This window comes from Podarcis muralis, chromosome Z (genome assembly GCF_964188315.1).
Source record: "Podarcis muralis chromosome Z, rPodMur119.hap1.1, whole genome shotgun sequence".
Taxonomy (NCBI): domain Eukaryota; kingdom Metazoa; phylum Chordata; class Lepidosauria; order Squamata; family Lacertidae; genus Podarcis; species Podarcis muralis.
The window spans coordinates 10,742,202-10,763,903 of record NC_135673.1 but is presented as its reverse complement, the minus strand read 5'-3'; the positions used below and the strand labels follow the sequence as shown (position 1 = coordinate 10,763,903).

The window sequence follows — 21,702 nt, the reverse complement described above, 5'->3', positions numbered from 1 at the left end:
AAGAGCAAACAACTGGTGGGTAAAAACCATCAGAGATTCAATGCCACCAAAAGGTTGAGCACATCAAAATGTTTTAATTGGGACTTAAAAAGCAGCAATGCAGGTGCCTGGACTGGTGCTGGGCTGAAACAGAAGTGGAGCCAAGACATTTGAGTTGCAAAGGCCAATAGGAGAACACAAAGCAAGTAACTAAAGAAGAACATTTTCATGCATTACAAGATATGTTCTGGATCTGCCAACACATCTTGGAATCTGGGTATGATACTAATTGCCTCCAATGAAACCTTACTTTTGGTGTCCAGTCCTCCTCTGTAGCCGGTCCAGCCCTTCAAAGTAATGGTGTCCCCCAAGAGACTCAATAACCTCTGAAAGCTTTCGCTGCCAGCTTCTGCAGATTGGGGGGGGGGGGTCGAATAAGATAGTGGGAAGAGACAATGGGATGAGAAAGAGGTGAGAGATTTAAATAAAATCTGGACATTAAATGCATGGACACATTTAACATCATGCTTCATTTGACCCCGAGAACCATAACACTTCTAAACCTGTGTGTATGAAACAGCAAAGAAAAGAAGAGTCAGATGTACATGCTAAATGTAGTACATGCGGATCCCATATTTCAAGTACAGTGGTACCTCGGGTTAAGAACTTAATTCGTTCTGGAGGTCCGTTCTTAACCTGAAACTGTTGTTAACCTGAGGTACCACTTTATCTTATGGGGCCTCCTGCTGCCGCCGCGCCGCTACTTAACGATTTCTGTTCTCATCCTGAAGCAAAGTTCTTAACCCAAGGTACTATTTCTGGGTTAGCAGAGTCTGTAACCTGCAGCGTCTGTAACCTGAAGTGTCTGTAACCTGAAGTGTCTGTAACCCAAGGTACCACTGTATCTTAAAAAGGTTGGAGAAGTCCACCTTGAGACCAAGACAAAACAGTCATGAGGAATGAGACTAAGGCAATTTTGGTGGCGGCAGGGCAGGAGATAAGGGCAAGGAAGATGGAAAGCTTTTGGTATTTTCTCTCCCCCCCCCTTTGGCTGTTGAGAACACAAATATGTCAAGCTGGCTCTGCAAATATAACCAAGGCATTAAGAGCCTGCCAGAGCTTTTAGTCATACAAACACAAAATGTTCTCGGCCCGACATTGAAATATTTTGCAGCCGTTGTTCAGAGACAGGAGGTGAAAACAAACTCCAGGTCACATGGATAGAGATGCTCTGGGAAGCCAGAGGAGGCAGAGCGGATCCATGCCAAGGGTGGTTGGCGGGTGGGGGATAGCAAGAGTTCCCAAGAAACTGGCTATCCCTTTTATTTTGTCTGCTGCTTGGGAGAGTAGCTTAAGAAGAAGCTGGAGAGAAGGGGGGGGGGGTGTTTACGCTGGAAGTGCAACTTGTTTTTTCTGTGGGAAAGTCCAGCCAGAGGGGCAGATTTATGATTGTTATGAATGTGGCGCCACCAGTGTGTACATGGTACTTGATAGAGTATTAGAAGCAAGAGTGGCTGCATCCGCACCACACATTTAAAGCAATATTCCCCTCAAAGAATCCTGGAAACTGCAGCTTCTCAAGGGCGCTGAGAGTTGTTAGGAAACAACCCTGTTGCCCTGACAGATCTACTGCTCCCAGCGTTCCATGAGAAAAGGGATTGACTGTTAAAGGAAGTGTAGTAAAAGGTAAAGGTACCCCTGCCCGTACGGGCCAGTCTTGACAGACTCTAGGGTTGTGCGCCCATCTCACTCAAGAGGCCGGGGGCCAGCGCTGTCCGGAGACACTTCCGGGTCACGTGGCCAGCGTGACATCGCTGCTCTGGTGAGCCAGAGCCGCACACGGAAACGCCGTTTACCTTCCCGCTAGTAAGCGGTCCCTATTTATCTACTTGCACCCGGGGGTGCTTTCGAACTGCTAGGTTGGCAGGCGCTGGGACCGAGCAACGGGAGCGCACCCCGCCGCGGGGATTCGAACCGCGACCTTTCGATCGGCAAGCCCTAGGCGCTGAGGCTTTTACCCACAGCGCCACCCGCGTCCCTAAAGGAACTGTAGATGGGAATTATAAATGTATATGTGGAATAGGCAGAATCTTTTAAAACAGGGCTTTTCAAAACTTGACTACAAATTCCATCATCCCTGACCACAGGCTTAGCTAACGGGTTGATAGGAGCTGTAGTCTAAAAAAAAACCCATCTGTGGACTCAAGGTTGAAGGACACTGGTTTGAACGATCCAGGGACTCTGGAGCAGCTGTGGGTGGCAGAGTTAGAGAACTGAAAACTGCAACCATGGGTATTTGTATACCTCTTTCCAGTGATGCCTGGTACCCGTTGGGACTGGTAGAGCACAAGGCAAAGAGACCACCCATAGTTGGTGGTGGCACCAGAGCCAATGAGAGGCAGCGCCAACTAATTCTGGTCTAGTCCCCTGCCATCCTCCTCCCTGCTTACTTCTACAAGGGAAACACTGAGATTAAGGAGGTAGAAGCTGGTAGGCAGGGCCACTCCCGGAACTGGTTGCAAGTAAGAAGGCAGGAGGGGGGAGCTGGCTGACGGCAGACTGAGGATGGTGGGGCAGTGCCCCATTTGCCTTAATGGATCAGCTTCCACTCCCTCTTTCATTTAAGCCTCCCACAATTGAACAGCGGAGCTACAACTGCATAGGAAAAGTGGCTGCTAGTGAGAGGGCCTTCATAGTGGTGACACCCTGGCTAGGGAACACAGTTTCATTTTGCCATTTTTAATGGTCTTTTCGGTGTCAGGTGAAGGCACCCAGGCCTTCAAATCATCGTTTAATCTGAGTCGCTAGAAAGGGAAGGTTTTAAGGCTGCTTTTAATTATTGCATATTTATTGTGTTGCATCTTTAACACAGTACTCTTTGTTCTGTAAGCCAACATAATGTTCATGAGTAGAGAAATATGGTAACAAAAAGAAATCAGCCCTGGATTTCACTTAAATCTGAGCATTCACAGAAATGTAGGAAGCTGCCTTATACCAAGATTATTTGTCAGTCTAGTTCAATATTGTCTACAATGATTGGCCATAGCTCTTCAGGATTTAAGGCAACCAGGGACCTTACACATGCAAAGCAGATGCTCTACTACTGAGATATGACCCTGGCTGGCTCAAAGAATCACTGGGTATGGAAGTACCTTACAAAAAGGGAAGGTAAATATGTATGGTTGCTATGTGTGGAATTTACACTCCACACCATATTCTCTATCTGACAAAAGTTAAGAGCGTAAACTTTTCAAAGCAGAGGACTCTCTTTCTTGCTTATGCTGCCTCGTAATACAAAATGCACACCAGGAGACTACAACTCCCATCTTCCCAACCTTTGCCCATGCTGGTTGGGGCTGATGGGAATTGGAGTCAAACATCACCTGGAAGACACCACATTGGCTATTGCAGTGATTGTGAAATAACAGGAGAGGATGTTTCAGATGGTGCCTGGGGAAATCCTCTTCTTTTGCCTCGGCAAGGGCACTCACCAACCTTTTTCTTTTTTTTTTTAGGGAATCAGATTTCCCCTCCTGTTTGGAGGGAGATGGCATTGCACCTCTAAGCAGTTCAGCCAGGTAGAATCCAATGCACCACCAAAGCTGGCCACCACTGGTCTAGATCTAAACCAAGATCAGCACAATGGCATAAACACAGACATTTCCCCACCCACCTCAGTTCAGATAGAAATCAGTCTTCAGACTCACCGTTGCTGAACATCTCGTCATCTGTTAGCTGTCCATCTTTGGCATAAAGTACTCCAAACTTAAAATTGACAGAGCCCTATGAAACAGGAACAGTATATTAGTAAGACGGAACCAGACTGGCATTCTTCAAAAAATGAAACAGCTTTATATTGGAAAAGTGAAAGTGCTCCTTTTAACTTGGCAGTTAAATTTGGCAGTTCCACAATAATCCTGCATCCTAACTTGCCAATGAGCAGAGTACGTCTTCTAAACCCTTAACAGCTAGAGGGTGCTAGAGTAGGGCTGTAGCTCTTCCAATCATATTGAGCTGCATCCCAGAGAAATACCGGTACATGTGAATTGGGGGGAGGGGGAGGGGAGGACCAGGATGTGCAATGGAGACTTCATGAATTTGAATATTCATTGAGAAATGCAAGCCCATGCACACTGCTCCAGAAAGATGTGGGAAACCAGTTTGGAAAGACAAACCATATTCTTTAAGTTACAGATAGGTAGCTGTGTTGGTCTGCCATAGTCAAAACAAAAAAAATTCCTTCCAGTAGCACCTTAAAGACCAACTAAGTTAGTTCTTGGTATGAGCTTTCGTGTGCATCTGTGTATCTGTGTGTATCTGAAGAAGTGTGCATGCACACGAAAGCTCATACCAAGAACTAACTTAGTTGGTCTTTAAGGTGCTACTGGAAGGAATTTTTTCATATTCTTTAAGGTTACCATATTTCCCCCCCAATGAATCTGGGGACACTTTTCAACTTCAATGGATTTTGCATGGGGACTTTATTTGTAAATCCAGGGAATGTCCTCAGGAAATGGGGACGTCTGGTAACCTTATCTTACTCTACTCAGGGTTTTCCATTTTTCTTTTTAGTTTATCATTCATATGCTCAGGTTCTGATTCACTTGCACACTATATTATCCCCCACCCACCTTTTTTGGGCAACTGCCCTGCTCATGAATTTGAAGTCAGGTGTATTTTTATTTGTAACAAAATAAATAAAATGTTAACGTGAACCTGCTGTCTGCGGATGAGCCTGAATTGGGAGCCATTAAAGGGATTGCCTTGCAAACAGGACTCACAAGTGCTGTCATTTATACAACCAAGACCATGCACAAAAAGGAAGGGAATCAGCAGGCTTTGTGGAATGCCATGGTTTGTAGCAGCAGCATGGCAGCACCTACTACACCTTGGAACTCCCTGCCTATTGACACTTTTGCTGAACTCTTTTCAGTGCCTGCTTAAAACAGTTCTGTTTAGGCAAGCCTATCCAGAGACATATAGGTTACATGTATTTTATTTCTTTTTAGCTACTGAAGATTTTAATAATCTTTTGAATTATTTTCAAAGGAGAATTTTAATGTTTATTTTATATTTTAGTAAAACACAGAGGTTTTCTTACAAACAAGATATACATTTCATTAAATAAATAGATATAAATAAATACACAGGAGGGGAAACCCAGAAAACAGCCCTCAGTGGGTACAGAGTGCTAGCTGATTATTTGCAAGTGGAACAGAAAACCTAGTTGGAAGGGGCTGGAATGGAGTATTCTTGAAGAGGTGACTAGGAAAGTGAACAGCAGTAGCCCACAATGCAAGATTTTGTTGCGGTGGGAGTTTATGATATTAAAATCCAGGGAACACTGACTTGTTTTTCTGATTTTCTTGTTAGGTTCATTTCCCCATATCCCTACTTTGTAGCTGTCTAACACCAGCAACAAACATCTTCAAAAATAAACATGCAAAATCCCTATCTCTCACACTCAGTAACACTGCTTGTGCAAGCCTGATATCTTAAAATTCCCTAATTTTAAACTGTGCTATTTTTACTGTTGTTAGCCTCTCTGAGCCCGGCTTTGGCTGGGGAGGGCGGGATATAAATAAAAATTTATTTTGTTTGTTTGTTTGTTTGTTTGTTTATACCCTGCCCATCTAGCTGGGTTTCCCCAGCCACTCTGGGTGGCTCACAACAGAATATTAAAACAGAATAAAACATCAAACACTAAAAACTTCCCTAACAGAGCTAAGTATGTCATCCCCCTCCCCCTCCGCACAAACACAAGTCTGGAATGGGACAGATTTGGGCACCAGCTTCCTCCAATTTGGAGATTTAAAATATGTGGATCCCTCTACCACTAATAGGAATATCATCAGTTTTAGGCAATCCATTGCACGTATGAAAACCAATCATTGTTATTGTAAGGGGAGTTTGCAGACACTCAATTATGGCACTCAGCACTCACACTTCCCATTCTGTTTCAAAGACATGGATCGCTCCCATGAGTCAATACAGCATCAGCACAAGCTCATTTGCTGTGATTTACACCCTGACCCCACCACATGAGCGGCTCAGACTGAGCTAGTGGCAGATGCAAGTGAGGCCCATGGGCCCATGAACCTTCAAGGGTCCATAATCAAACTGAATTGATATATGGGCCTCTCTCGCAATTGGTACTTTGGAATAAGGTGCGGCAAGCAGTAGTGACACAAGAGGAACACAAGAGTCCAAAACATTGTAGAAGGAAAGAGTATTGTTTCATAAGTACTTCTCGGGCCAAAATCACACATTATGTAACTGGGGCCGGGGCACTGAAAACAATACGCCATGTTGAGTTCCTTTGCTCACTTTCAGAACCTGTGCAATACTTATCTCAAGATGCCCGCCCCCCTCTTTCTGGACCATGGGTTGCTGCTTGCAGGGCAGGATTAAGATAGGGTTGTCACATCATGGGATAAGTATTCCTGCCCAATGTGGGTGAGAAGGGGTGCCCATGAGATGGAATTGGTGTTTTCAGCAGCACATTTTGTGAGACATATGCAGTAGCAGCAATCTGAGCAACTATGTTTCCCCCCCTCCTGAATTCAGGTAACAGGGTCCCCAACAGATCTGTAGAAGTGCATGGTCTGAAACTGGTTCACCAATAGCTCCCAACTCTAATCGGCCTTCTCAATCATGATTTTGCACTTATGTTGACCTCAGGAGGGGCACACAAGAGTATTTGTGGGTACAACACCACCCCCACCCCCCAAATCAAACCAAGTAGCATAGCCCACAGAATAGAACATGGTACTTTTCAAAATGGAAACCAATGTTTGTTAGATAGGCTCCTGGGAACTTAAAGGAATCAGGTTGTGAATTACCTCTTGCTCTTCCAGAACCAATAAATCCTGGGGAGGGAAAAGAACAAATATATTCAGCTTTTAGATTCATTCAAAACCCAGCAATCTAATTTGTCATTTGTTTGCACCCTAAATGTAACTGGTCAGGGCTTTCAGACAAAAGCAGCGGCAACCACACTGTTTTTCAACATTGGTCTCTTGGTTAGGATTGGAAAAAGTGACATCTCGCCCTAGTCAAGTACTTGCAAGTTTTTAAATTGTTTAAATTGTTGTACTTTAAAGTCTTGTAACCTGCCTTAGGACCTTAGGGTGAAGGGTGGGTAACCAGAAACAACAACAACCACATGGATAAAAAATCCCATTCAACCTTTGAACAGAAAGGTCCAGGAAATGCCCAAACTGTAAAGAGGGAAATGTAATTAAAAGTGAGTCCAGGACAAGGTGTTACTAGCCACCTGCTGCTTTGGCACAGTGCCCAGGTACTATCCCTTAAGTCTAGTCATAGATATTCTGGCCATCTGCTTATGATCTCTTTATCCTGTTCAGCAGGCTACAGTTCATGCAGCTTTCTTCCAGGACAGAGACGGAGAACCCCTGTCTTCCCCTTGTCTCAGTCTTCGCTTCTTTAGGCTAAACATACCCACTTCCTTCCATTTTTCTTCACAGGGCTTGTTTTCCAGACTGCTGACTGTTTTTGCTGCCTCCGCGGAACTCTTTCCAATTTGTCTCTACACACGTCTTGAAGGGCTACCAAGGGGCTATATTTTTCCTTTCTGCTCCACGAACATTCAAACTTCTGCCCCTGCTTCTCAGACATTCAACCCCCACTCCCTAGCAAACAACAGCCATAGGAATCTGCCTTATACTGAGTTAACCCATTAGGCCATCTAGCTTAGCAATGCGTACACTGTTTGGCAGTGGCTCTCCACAGTTTCAGACCTGGAGATGTTGGGGATTGAACCTGGGACCTTCTCAATGCAAGGCAAATGTTCTTTTTTTTTTTTTTTATATAAATTTTTATTGAGTTTTCAAATTTTTAAAAGACAGACAGACATATAAAGACAAAACAAAACATACATAATTACATAACCTTACTTTCATTACCTTCTTTCATTGACTTCCCCGCACCCCCCTTCCCACATTCCAATTTCATTAATTATCTCAGCAAGTTATTTGCTCTCCTCCCTTAAATATTTCTTATCTTTTCTTAAAATTTGTCACTTATGCTTGACCCAATTTAACTTATCCAATTTTACACAATAATTCCTTTCTCTAAGGACGGCCTAAATTCTCTCCCATGAATTCCTCCCTTCACATATTACATCAAAAATCATAATATAGCTGTTCTAAATCTCAGATTTTAACTATTCTACTCTCCCCTCCTCCCCTGCCCCGGTTTCTGTCCCTTCCCAAACCAATGTCCCAATAGATTGGCTGCTTTAGCCCGGGTTTCTCACATCGGAGGCTCTTAAGCCCCAGTTGGTCTCTCTCCACCAATTTTGTTGGTAGTCCATTTTGTTGGCCCTGTCTTCTTGAGGAGGTTCTGTCACCAGCCCCTCATTTTTTTCTCCTTCCAAGTCAGTGAATATCAGTTTCTGCTCAGGACCACTCAGTCTCTCATACTCCAGCCTAATGAAAAAGTCCCAATCATACTTGTTTACTCTTATATAGTCCAATATTCCAGTTATTCCGGGGACTTCTTCCTTTGTCTTTCTCTCCTTTTGCAGATTTGTGGTCCACTTGTCATTTTCTTTGTTTCCTTTGTTCCCAGAAGTTGCAGGCTTTTGGTTGGTTTTTTCCACCTGAAATTCCTCTCCTTCTTCCTCTTCTTTTTCCCCCAGTTCCAAAGTTATCTCCTCCTCTGCAGCTGCAGAATTTCTTTCCATCAACTTTGTATCATTAGCAGAGTTGCTCAGTTCCAAACCGAAAGTCTCCAGTTGTTTACTTATTGTGGTACTATGCTCTTGTAAAGTTCCCACGAGAAAGAACATCCTTTCAATCTCTGCCCATAGTTTCCCTTCTGCAGCCATTGCAATGTCTTTAGTTCCCTCCAGGGGGATTTCCATCATGATCCTATTCCAACAGTCCGTTACTTGTTGTTCCCAGCCACTTTGTTATTCCCAGTCACTTTGTTTCAAAAAGTTCAATTTTAATGTAGCTCTTTTAATCCGAAAAGATACTAATAACACAGTTCCAAGTCTTTACCGCTCGTTTGACAGCTCTTTTGACAGCTGTCAAACTCTTTATTCTTTTTCCTCGGGCTCCCACGCAGGGCGCTCCCGGGTCCAAGGGGGGGATTGCCAAGAGAAAAAAAAAACTTTCTGAAATTCTGCTCTTTTCCACTCCAGCACAATAACTTTGTAATCCAATTCGTGCGAGTTATCTATTTAAACGCCAAAGTCTTTCCGCCTTAGTGCTCCTCTCCTTGCTTTGAATCTTTCTGTGGGGGGGGGTGCGGACTTCCTTTTAACACACCCCCGATCGTACTCAATTTTAGGTATAAAACTTTTAATGCCAAAATTCCCTTCTACTCACGGGTTATTTGTTTCAGTCCAAATTTCAGGAAGAAAGATAGCGCTCTCCGGTCATGGCTCGCGGCTTCGCTCCGCCAAGGCAGCAATCGACTCTCAGCGCCACGCCACTCTCCGGTCCACTCCGTAGCCTTTAAAAAGGCTCTTCGCGGGTCGGGGAGGGCGTTTAAGGTGCCCACCGAGTCACCATGTCCGCAGGCTTCAGCGCCTGCGGTTTCTAAGGGTCCCCGTGTCGCCGGCACGGCAAGACCCGTCCTTAGCGGAGCCGATTCCCTCCGGAGCTCGGAGGGAATCCGCCATTACCCGTTCGCGCTATCCCGGAAGTCCGCAAGGCAAATGTTCTACCCCTGCACTACAGCCCTTCTCTTAAGATACAGCAACACAAGAAGCTGCCTTAGTCTGAGTCAGAGCATTAGCCCATCTAGCTCAATATGTCTAAACTGACTGGCAGTGATTCACTAAGATTTCAAGCAGAGGTCTCTCCTAGTCCTACCCATTGATGCCAGGGAATGAAGCTGGGATCTTCTGCATGCAAAGCAGATGCTTTGCCTTTGAGCCACAGCCCTTGCTTTGACCTTCCATTCTCTGCCTGCTAGACTTCAGCCTTTTCTTACTGCCTTTGTTTCTCTTCCATCACGCCTTGCACTGAGGTTTCCTTCTTAGATATCACAGCACACATTCTGATAGATCATTTATCCTCCACAAGAGGATGAGACCACCACCCAGATGCTGGATTCCAGCTCATGGGCTTGTCACTGAACACACCAAGGATTGAAAATAAAACTGCCAATGGCATAATGCTGTTATACAAATCTATGGTGGAACCACACTTGGAATACTTTGTATAGTTGTGGACGCCTCAAAAAAGGATATTGTAGAGATGGCAAAGGTTCAAAAAAGGGAACCCAAAGTGATTAAGCAAATGGAGCAAGAGAGGATTAGACAAATTTGAGGAGGAGAAGACTATCAATGGCTAAGTTCCTCCACCGTGGGAGGCAGTATGCCTTTGAATACCAGCTGCTGGGCATCACAAGTAGGGAGGGAGAGCTATTGGTGCTCAGGTCTGGCTTGCAGGCTTCCCATTGGGGAATCTGGTTGGCCACTGTGAGAACAGAATGCTGGACTAGGTGCGTCTTTGGCCTGATCCAGCAAGGCTCTTCTTATGTTCTTAAGCTCCACCAGCTTAAAACTCTCTGCGAAACATTTAATTCCATTTATTAGATCTGTGGCTTTTGGATGAAGTCCTCAAAGCAACTCACCACATTCATAAAACACATTTCCTGAAGTCTGTTTTTGAAGCAATTGTTTCCAAAAGACACCCCCAACCGGCTCCACAAAATAAACAATCTTAAAATAGGGTGGAGAAAAGAAATACTGAAAAAGCTTTGCAAAGCTCACCTTTTGAATTTCAGGGTGAAGAATTTCTCTAGGGCCTTTCTCAAATTTGTCAAGATTCATGGCACTGAAATGTAGGTGAAATTGTAAATTTCAGTGTTGTCTGTTCATGTGGAGCAACAATGAGTAATATCTGCTGCAATGATCTTTTAAACGTAATCTCTACTGAATTGTTTTTAACTGCTTACCTTAAAATAGATTTCACAGACAAAGTTTTGGTAGGACTGTAAGGGAGGCATATTTTCAGAGTACCCTAGAAGAGAATTGCATTAAGACAGATGCTCTTTCTCAGATGACTTTGGGTTTTTTTCTATACAAATGAAAATACTAAGTTAATTCAATCAATTACAAAAATATTCAGAACACTAATGGGTGAGAGTTGATTCAGATGTAACCCTCAAACATGGTTTGTGCTAACTGTAGCTTGAACCATAACTTACGCCATAGTTTGTCAGATGGGGTTGGTTCACAATAAACCATGGTTTAAATGTGCATCTGAACAATGTGAAAGATTCAAAAGGCCTTTGTGGAATTTAGCAAATAAGTAAGCTGCAAGTCGGGGTGAAAGAAACTACTTATAATGGAAGGAGTGCCTGTTTTTCTATCAAAGCCTTCCTAGCTTGGCATGCTCCACGGATTACCATGGATTGTCAGAAACTAAGCTAAACAATTAGTACCAATATAAAAGAGCAGGCAAAATGTTTGTCCCTTACTGTTTTTCTCCAGAGGATTGCACGGTATTGAGGAACACGCTGATTGTTTTGGTCAGAGAGTACGACAGACAGAAAAAAGGGGTTCTTCTCTATGTCTGTTCCTACATAGTTCTGATGAACTGGGGAGCAAAAACAGTGCCTGTTACAAAATGCAAAACCAACCTGCAAAGGAACCCAAACTGTACATACAGGGGAATCCCATTGCTCATAGAGTAAGCACCTCAGTGCCACATGCAAAATTCCCTGTGCGAAGACTGGTACCAAATTTAATGCCACTGCCTCTGAACACAGATGGCCTACTTTGCTATTACGGAGGTGAGGTTCGAACAGGGGCCATTCACACTTCAGTCTCTTTTAGCCAAGTGGGACAAGATGGTGGAGAGCTGCCATAACATATACTCTAAAGGCCGGGCACTCAGGCCTATCAGTCAAAAAAGGTGGTTGCATAGATGTGGTCACATGGCTAAAGTTAAAATGGTCTCATTTGAAAAAGGAACTCTCAGAGAGAAACTCACTCTGATCAAGGCAAGAGAAGACACTGCTAATGATCAAAGCACAGTTTGATTATTCAATAACGTTGTAACTGATGCAGGCATGTGCACACAAACAAAAAAGTGTAACTACCTTTTCCTAGAAAATACTTGAAGTACCATCTGGTGTGGTACTCCGGGTTCTCCAAATGCACATCTGTTCTGCGCCATGTACCAGGGGCATAATCTGTGTTCTGGAAAGAAAAGAGAAACCAGGAAGTCATTTAATTCAAGGCTCCCCACACAGAAATAGCAAACAGGACGTGGAATGGAGGAGGGGAGAGGGAGAAGTAGGCATTTGAAGCAGCTGGTAGCCCAGCCCCTTATTGGGTGTCCGTATGTTAGAGGATCTGCACCTGACGCCTATTAACTACTGAACCCATTTTAAGGTCCTGCTACTTAGATGTAAAACACTAAACAACTCTATACCAGGTTACCTGAAACACTGTCTTCCCCACCATTGCCTGTTAAGGGCACTAAGATGAACAAATGGAACCTGGCTAGCTTTGCCACACTCTGATGATTATTGGCTTGTGATAATGCAGAGGTGGGCTTTTCACTGGTGGCACCAGTGCTGTGGAATGCCTTCCTTGCTGAAATACAAGAGGCCCCAACAGCATTGGCATTCTCCAAGAAATCTACTATGTTAGGGTAAAAGTGTGTATAATAAAAAGAATGTGTTAGTGAACACAACATACAAAATGTATTATATTAGGGCAACCAGCTTGCAAAAAGGTGTAAACCTGTAGTAGGGATACCAGGGCACTGGAGTGAGACAACCCACTAGGGCTGGTGGTTGGCTCTCATGAACAGGAAAGGCTTTGAAAATGACTTCCTGTTTAGGTCTAGACCAGGGGTCTGCAACCCGTGGCTCCGGAGCCGCATGTGGCTCTTTTACATCTTTGCCGCGGCTCCGGGGCGGATACTAGTGAGGGGAGGAGGTGCATTGTGCGCCCCGACACTCCTCACTGTGGTGGGCGCTGTACTGGCTGTGATGTCGCATGGGGGCGGTGCGTGCGTTAGTCACGCACCGTCCCCACGTCACCTTCCCGCCCGCTGTCAGATCGCGGCTCTGGAGATATATTTGTTTTAAATGTCGCAATGGTTTTGCGGCTCCCAGTTGTTGTTTTTTCTTCGGAAACGGGTCCAAGTGGCTCTTTTTGTCTTAAAGGTTGCAGACCCCTGGTCTAGACTGAGAAAATCTTTCCTGACTCTTGGGTGTGTTATAACAATCAACAGGACCCCTTGATTCTTGCTCCAGGCTCCAATTTGATGGCTACCTCCTGCTGTTTACTACAAGATCTCCGTAACTAAGAATTAGTGCCTGAATTTGCTTTTCCCCTTCTCCTTCCCAGTCCCCTTTCCTCTTATGTCATATCTCTTAGATTGTGAGCTTGACAGCAGGAACAGTTTTCTCACTGCTATTTGTAAGCTACTCAGGGAGCCTTGTTTGGTAGAGCAGAATAAAAACAATTGTTTTTCGCTCTAATACATTGGCTGGATCCTTTTAAACATTATTAGATCAATATTAGAAATATCGTTCTAAAACATCAAAGCAGGAAACATTCTGTTTTGCTTTCTCTTTCTCCCCACTGTTTCCCTGTTTTCTGGTTGCTCTGCAGCGCTTTATGAACATTAAAAAAGAATGTCAAGTGGCTATATGGTTATCAGAATCATTCCTTAACTCTTTTTTAGCATTAAAAACCAGGAGTGTAGATCTGCCCACTGTTATGATGCCAATGCCTAACCAATCTGAGGAAAACAAGCCTTAAGGCAAAGACCTCCTCCTACCTCATCAACAGAGCCATTTTCCACCCGGAATCGCCCAGCTCTTTGGATAGCTCCATCAGCGTCACTGGAAATGAGCTGTGCCATGAGGGGGAAAAGGTAAACATTAGAACAGCAAGCCTTGATTCTTTATCTTCTAAGCATTCTTTGGGATGCAACTCATTGGTAGCAGGTGCTTTAAACATCTGTATTGTTTGGATGCCATCTAATGGAGGCATCATATTTATCTCACTGCTGAGAAAAGAGCATTTGGAGTGAAAGAGAGGCTTGTCATCATCACTCAGTCTAGGAGTGACCCACCTCCAGGCAGCAGGGGCAGCCTCTCTTCCTACCACAAGGCACATGGATTTCCCAAGAGATAGGAGCACCAAACCCAAAGGCAAGCTCTTTCATAGAAAGGTGAACCAAACTCGGAAAGGGGATGGTTATGTTTCATAGGAGGGACCACGAAGGCTTCATCTACGCACACAGCAGCAGAATGAAGTGCCAGAAGGGACTGTACCACTTCCTACAACAGGCGGGAGAGTCACAGTGGAATGCTCCTGCAAATATACAACTAGCAGATTGGGAAGAAAGGTCTGCTGTAAAACATTGGATAATTTTGCATGCTCACACACCTGTGCACACATACACACATGCATGCGCTCTCTCTCTCTCATATACAACTTGCAGACTGAAGCTGTTCAGCCTATTTTGCCATTCATTCTGCTACATGTATAGACCTGATCCGAAAAGCAACGTTTCAAAGACTGTGATTCCTCGTGTCATGGTCCCACTACGAATATATACATTGTTTTGGAGTGGATGTTCAAACTATTAAAACAGGAATTCTATGAAGAGGCAGATCGAGATTAACAACCCAGCAGGTCTTATTCATAACAGAATGGAAAAGCAAATAAGTATAAAGGTACTGTATGTTTGTTAGTGAGGGCACTGTTACATATCTTTTTAAATAAAAAAAATACGTGTATACCGCAATTTCATTTTTAAAAAATCAAAGTGGTTTGCAACAATTATATATAACCACAACCCCCTGCATATTTACAGTAAGAATTTATTTTAATACAGAAACCTTCATCTAAGGGATCTAAGAATCCCATCTGCACTGATTTCTCAGACCCACTAACTGCTTTTTAAAAGATAAATGCCAATAGAGCCTTAGCAACATTCTGCCCTCCAGCCAACTTCCCCTCCCTCTTAAACTGATAAGCTGATTCTCCACATAATTCCCCCTTTCTATCCAGTCAGGCTCTAGAACACAGTGAATTACCTCCAGCTTTTCTCTCTATCAGCTTCTAACCTTCCACTTATACCCCCTGGCCTAATTTACCTCCCTCCAGCTCCCAAGCCAACAGATTGACATTTTTATAGCAGACAGTACATTATGGTCATAATCAACTTTACAACAGTTCTGTAAACTGGGTCAGTATTATTTCCCATGCAGCAAATAATGTCTGAGAGGGGGAAGGGTCTGAGAGGGATGTGTCTTGTCTATTTTATTAATTAATTCCCACAACATTTTAATACAGTGGTAACTTGGGTTACAGATGCTTCAGGTTACATACGCTTCAGGTTACAGACTCCGCTAACCCAGAAATAGTACCTCGGGTTAAGAACTTTGCCTCAGGATGAGAACAGAAATTGTGTTCTGGCGGCGCGGCGGCAGCAGGAGGCCCCATTAGCTAAAGTGGTCTTCAGGTTAAGAACAGTTTCAGGTTAAGAACAAATTAAGTACTTAACCCGAGGTACCACTGTACCTCTTGATGGCAATAAAACCTCAAAGTGGTTCACCAAAAGAGTAAGACAAAAAATGATCAGCTAAAAAAATAATTATTTAAAACATTTAGAAAATAATTAAAATCAATGATAAGCTAAAAACAGATTGAATCACACAACAGCTTCTACATGTCTGGCAAGGCTTGCCTAAACAAAACAGTTTTAATCAGGCACCAAAAAGACTATAGTTGAAGTACCTGCCTGTTGTTCATAGGCAGGGAGTTTCAAAGTGTGGGCTATTTATTTACATCCAGCTTTTTCAAGCCAGTTTTCCAAAGCAAATTACAACAACAACATCAGCAGCAACAATGATGAAAACAACGATGACGACAACAACAACTACAACTATTACTTATGGGGTAAAACAGGCATAGAAAAGGAACAGTGAGATTTCTTAGGAGACACCACAAAGGTTTGGTCCACACCCACAACAAAATAAGGTGGCAGAAAGGGCCATACCACTTCATAATACAGGTGGGGCACATCACCATGGAATATGGCCCCATGTGCAAAACTATCTTTAAACTATAAAAGACAATGCAAAAAAACAAAAAACAAAAAACACCATTTTAAAAAAAGACTAATATCTAAGGCCACGCGATGAGTTTGTGGCTAAGCTGAGACTGGAACCAGTGGCCTTTTGGACCACAGCTCATTCTCTTAGTCACTATGCTATGTTACAGCAGTGCCAACAGGTGTGTTTGTACTAGGGATAACAGTTGGAATATATGAAAGAGAAAAGAGAAGCCTGATAGGGGAAATAATGGGAAAGGAGGAGCTGGAACACCTGAATGAGGATTAAATGGTAACTCCATGGATGCCATGTGCAAAAGGAAGTGAGTTGAGATGTCTTAGAGCATGGTTGGCTAACCTGTGGCAGTCTAGATGTTGCTGAATTACAACTCCCATCAGCCCCAGCCAGCTTGGCCAATAGCTAAGATAGAAATCATTGTTCAAGAATATCGGGTGGGCCACTCCCTGCATGAAATGGAAATCTCCAGCCAAGAACCGGGACAATGTCATGATCCAGTGAAAGAAGGTCAGGCACATGACAGGCGAGAGCAGGAAGGATGAGCAAGAGTCTGTAAGCTGAGCATTCATAAGCAGCTTATTCCCCAAAGTAAACCTGTTTCTGAGAGTTGAGACTTCAGGCTAAAAATGCTCCTCCATAAAAGATTCTTTCCACTTACAAAGCTAGATGGGAACAAGAAGGGTCAAGAATAGCCTTCTCCATGATATGTTTAGGGTTTTTAATAACCACCTCCTCTTCCTCCTGGCTCATCTTCTTGGATGCTGGAGCGTTCAATCACACGGGACTTTAGTTGCATTCTGAAACAGCACAGCCTGGTCAAAGGCTTCCAACTTCAGTAAGAACATGCCCCCAAGTTTGCTAGTTTCTTCTTCCCTTCCAATCAATTTTCCTTTTGTGACATGCCTTTTTAGATTGTAAGCTAGGGTTGTCATATTTCGAAGAGCAAAAAAATGGGATGCGGAGCCTCCTTGCCTTCCACTGTGTGAACACACTGCGGACACGCACACCATACCCTCCAACTTTTCTCCGATGAAAATTGGGACATCCTATTCAACAACAACAACTGCAACAAAAATTATTTTATTATTTATACCCCGCCCATCTGACTGGGTTGACCCAGCCACTCTGGGTGGCTTCCAACACATATAAAAAAATAATAAAACATTAAACATTTAAAAAGCTTCCCTATACAGGGCTGCCTTCAGATGTCTTCCAAAGACATAATGGCAAAAAGAAATGGAATATGAAGATCCAAGCTGTATGGTGATCAAAGGAAAGGAGCAAAGCTTTTAGGGGAAAGATGCAGTGCCAAGTGCTTCAGCCATTTCCTCCACTCTTTCCCCCAACCCCCAACCCTTTCTTTGCTAGGTTCTTCAGTCAGCTAAGTTTTCAAGATTTATTAAACAGGATACACACACACACACACACACACACACACACACACACCACACAAAACGGGGAGGGGGGCTTTCCCTGACCTTACATGAGAGCTGTGTATTTTAACTTCCATTCAAGAATTGTGTTTAGAGGTATCCAAGGTAATTTGGTTCATCTCCACAATAGCTATCCAAATGCCCATTGGCCTTAGACAAAGAACTTTTAATTAGGGCTGAGAGAGCTTTTCTTAGAACTTTCTAATTGCAAAATAGAGTCAGCTTAATTGCAACCAATGGATAATACACAGTGGTGGGGATCCTGGCATTGAGTATATGGGAGTATATGGGAGACCCTTATGGGGGGGAGGGGAAGGGGAGACAGAGAGAGAGGCCCGCTAAGGAAGCCTTTCTCACCTGCTCACGGGCGGCTTACTGAGCACCATCTGGCATGGCCAACAGCTCAGAGAGGTCTAGGATGACTTTGGATTGGCCATTCAATGATGAGCCCAATCTCAACATCCACAATGTGGGGGCACCATAGAGATAATAAAAGGTTAACAGTGATCCTCACATGCACACTTCCTGGCTCTGCTTGCAAAGCAAGTATTTGTACAGAGAGCAGGAGCATCCATAGAGATAGGAAAAAGTAAAGAGCGATACTCGCGCACACACTTCCTGGCTTTGTTTGCCAAACTTCGTACATTTTGGCAAATTCAAAAAATCCACCAGGACTGAAATGATACTCCCCCAAAAGAAGACCTGTCCAGGAGAAACTGGACATATGGCACCCCATGGTGAGCTATTCTGGGGAGGTTTTTTTCTGGACTGGGAATTTAAAAAAAAAACCCTTTAAACAAGCTAAGCCAAGGAATATGGAGGGAAAGATGATAGAAGGGCAGTAAGATTTCTTCCTCCTAGGGCGTCAGAGGTTTGATTCCAACCTCATTTATAAAAAGTCTAGTATCCGTAGGAAGCTGCCTTGTACAAAGTCAGATTGTTGGGATCAGTACTGTCTATACGAGGGGGCTAGAGAAACCTGTGGCCTTCCAGATTTATTGGCCCCATTCAGGATGGCCAATGGTCAGGGATGATGGGAGATGGAAGTTCGACAGCAGCTGGAAGACTACAGATTCCCCATCACTGCTACTCTGCACTGATGGGCAGAAGCTTGTCATAGTTTTGGATGGGTTTCCCCAGCCCTATCTGAAAACGCCAAGGACTGGACCAGGGGCCTGTTGTGTGTGAAGCCCTTCTCCTGAGCCAAAGTTTTTCCCTTAGGATATCCTCTGAGGCTGCTCTGTGTTACAGTGAGAATGAGGATCATGCCTCACTGCTAGGAACTAAACCAGTTGTTCTTCTGAATCTTCCCAACAATGTGGAGCAAAGTTTTATGCTGGTAAAAAGCCAACATTTTCAATTAAAAACAACTGCCTTCCATAGGGCCAAAAGTTGGAGCCTCAGGGTTGTACTGAAACTAAGCTTGTCTGGGATGCATTACATTAGTTCCCCCTCCAATCAAAGCAACTTGCTTGCCCACTTTTCTTAACTACTCAGGGAAACATGGACATGAGCAGGGGTCAGCAAACTTTTTCAGCAGGGTGCCGGTCCACTGCCCCTCAGACCTTGTGGGGGGCCGGACTATATTTTGAAGAAGAAAAAAATGAACAAATTCCTTTGCTCCACAAATAACCCCGAGATGCATTTTAAATAAAAGCACACATTCTACTCATGTAAAAACACACTGATTCCCGGAACATCCGCCGGCCAGATTTAGAAGGTGATTGGGCTGGATCCAGCCCCCAGGCCTTAATTTGCCTACACATGGACATGGGAAACACAGGTTTTATTTGCTTACCTGGCTGCTGCCCAAACAGCAATTAATGCCCGGCACAGGAACAGGGGAAGGAAGACAAGACTCCCCCCCCCAAACCACCTTGATTTTATACAAGGGCAAATAGCCATTGTGAATACTTAAGCATCATTCTTGAACTGTGCCCCCAAAACAGAAAGGCTATGGTGATGGTGATGGTGATGATGCCACTCTGAAATTGGCAGCATAAATGCAATAAACACTTTGTTCCATGCTCAAGTTTGTGATAGAAAAACATGGAAAGTGTCAATGGATTTAGAGCAGGAGCAGCTAACCTTGATTTGGGCCAAAGACCACATTCCCTATTGGCCAACCTTTCAAGGGAGCTACATGCCTGCAGTGGGAATGGCCCAAACAAACATGGGCATGGCCAAAGTGGGCATGGCAGCCTTGGTAAGGGCCAGGCTTTGTCACAATCATCAAAAACCAGACAAGCACCAAGTACAGTGGTACCTTGGTTTACAACCATAATCCATTCCGGAGGTCTGTTTGTAAACCAAAACAGGTTGTAACCCAAGGCGCACTTTTGCCAACGAGGCGTCCCAAAATTTTTTGTTCGTAATCCCCCCAAAATGGGTTGTAATCCAAAAAAAGTTTGCAAACCGGGACACGCACTTCAGGGTTTGACATGTTTGTAATCCAAAATGTATGCAAACCAAGACGTACGCAAACCAAGGTACCACTGTAGAACTAATTTAGAGCTCAGGAACCTGCCATGTTCCCCAGTCTAGGAAAATGTTCTAATTATAGGACAGAAAGAAAAGAAGAAGCATTAGCAGGCATCTCATACACCAAGGCTTTATTTATAGTATAGAAGACTATCAGTATTACCCCCAGGGAAACCTAACCCTTTCTCTGCACCATTCCTGGGTGGGTGTGCACCAGTGTTGAGCGGTGGTTTGCAGTAACAACACTCTGCAATTTAAAACATTTAACCGCCCCTGTAAAGTTGTTTTGTGGTTTGCTGCAGACAGAAACCACCAGTGATTTTTAACCACACAGGCTAAAACGGAACCACTGAAAGCATTCCCCGCAATGCACCGCCACCAGCAAGAAAGACCAGTGTCTAACTTTGAAAAATAACTGTGGGGAGTGAATGAATGAATGTGAATGAGAAAAAAAGGAGAAAGGAAACATAATCTAGTGTATATCAGAAGGAGTTGGATAAACAAAAGAGAAAAGACAAACAGACTAGTTTCTCTGCAGATGGACAGTGACTAATGATGCCAATAAAAGCTTAATGAGGTATACAAAATCAAATGTGGTTTCAGGGATATCACCTTGTCCAACATCTGATTATTCATCAGGGGAAACAGGCAGGAGAGCTTGGTCCACATTTCCTGTCAGAAATAAAAGTTCCCCCTGGGGCCAGGCAAAGAATTGTGGGAAATTGCGCCACAGACACTTGTTGTCAAGGGTTGTAGAGCTTGAGCCAGGAACCAGTGAGCTACTGTGGACCATGGGCGCTCAACCCTCAGAGCCTCCAAATGGGAGAAAGGTGTGCCACGTTGGCTTCTGTGACTGGGAGGCAGATATTTTGAAGGGTCTGGATTGAGTGAGCCACCTAGTAAAAATATTAGCTGCCTGACCTTCTGCCTGAACAAGTTATGGCAATCTGCACATATATACACCTGAGCTACTGCACCAATTAAAGGTGTTAGTAGTGCTATATGGCTTGAGACCCAAGTACCTAAAAGAGCACCTTCCCTAATATCAACCATTTCAGACCCTACCATCGGCAAGTGTGGCCTTGTTAGCAGTTGCCCACTGAGGGCTGCCCAGTTGACATTGACCTGTGACAGGACCTTCCTAGTGGTCCCCATTTATGGAATGCCCTCCCTGCTGATGTGCATCTGTCGCCCTCTTTATAGACATTCAAGAGGAATTTATAAACATTCCTGTTTACCCATGTATTTGTTGGCTGAAAGTCACTGGTCCTGGCAATCTGGAAATCACTGGGTGAGAGAATGTGACAGTTTTAAAAACTCCTTCTATGTTTTAAAGCCGTTTTTAGAATCTTAATGCTAGAGTGGTATGTGCAGAAGGAAGGCCTCTCAAAATTCTCAACCGTATCTGTGGGCAAAGAAATTGAAGGGAACGTCTTGCCCAATTAGTCCAGGAGGGAGAGAAAAAATTCCAACAGTTTCTTGGCGGCTACTAGCTATGGTGGCTATATTCTACCTCCACTGTCAAAGGCAGTATACTTCTGAATACCAGTTGCTGGGAATCAGGTGGGAAAGAGTGCTGTTCCTTGGGGGTTTAGCATAGGCATCTGGTAGGTCACTGGAAACAGGATGGTGGAATAGATGGGCTTTTGACTCGATCCAGCAAGGCTCATATTCTCAAGGGATAAGCCCCTCCTGCCTCCCGTAGTCCAGATCCAAGAACTGA

General features: G+C 44.0%; 1 protein-coding gene across 8 annotated transcripts in view; it reads right to left on the bottom strand.

Moving 5' to 3' along the window:
• The window catches only part of GARNL3 (GTPase activating Rap/RanGAP domain like 3), a 112,402-nt gene that overhangs the window by 34,051 nt on the left and 56,649 nt on the right, over positions 1-21,702 (bottom strand). For all 8 annotated transcript variants that reach the window (XM_028714777.2, XM_028714772.2, XM_028714768.2 and 5 more), the window contains 8 exons: positions 13,761-13,835; positions 12,064-12,163; positions 11,440-11,558; positions 10,915-10,979; positions 10,730-10,793; positions 6,822-6,848; positions 3,687-3,762; positions 290-388 (listed from right to left, as the gene is read on the bottom strand). In XM_028714777.2, coding sequence (XP_028570610.2) covers positions 290-388; positions 3,687-3,762; positions 6,822-6,848; positions 10,730-10,793; positions 10,915-10,979; positions 11,440-11,558; positions 12,064-12,163; positions 13,761-13,835 — 625 coding nt within the window. The remainder of the gene's footprint in view (positions 1-289; positions 389-3,686; positions 3,763-6,821; positions 6,849-10,729; positions 10,794-10,914; positions 10,980-11,439; positions 11,559-12,063; positions 12,164-13,760; positions 13,836-21,702) is intronic.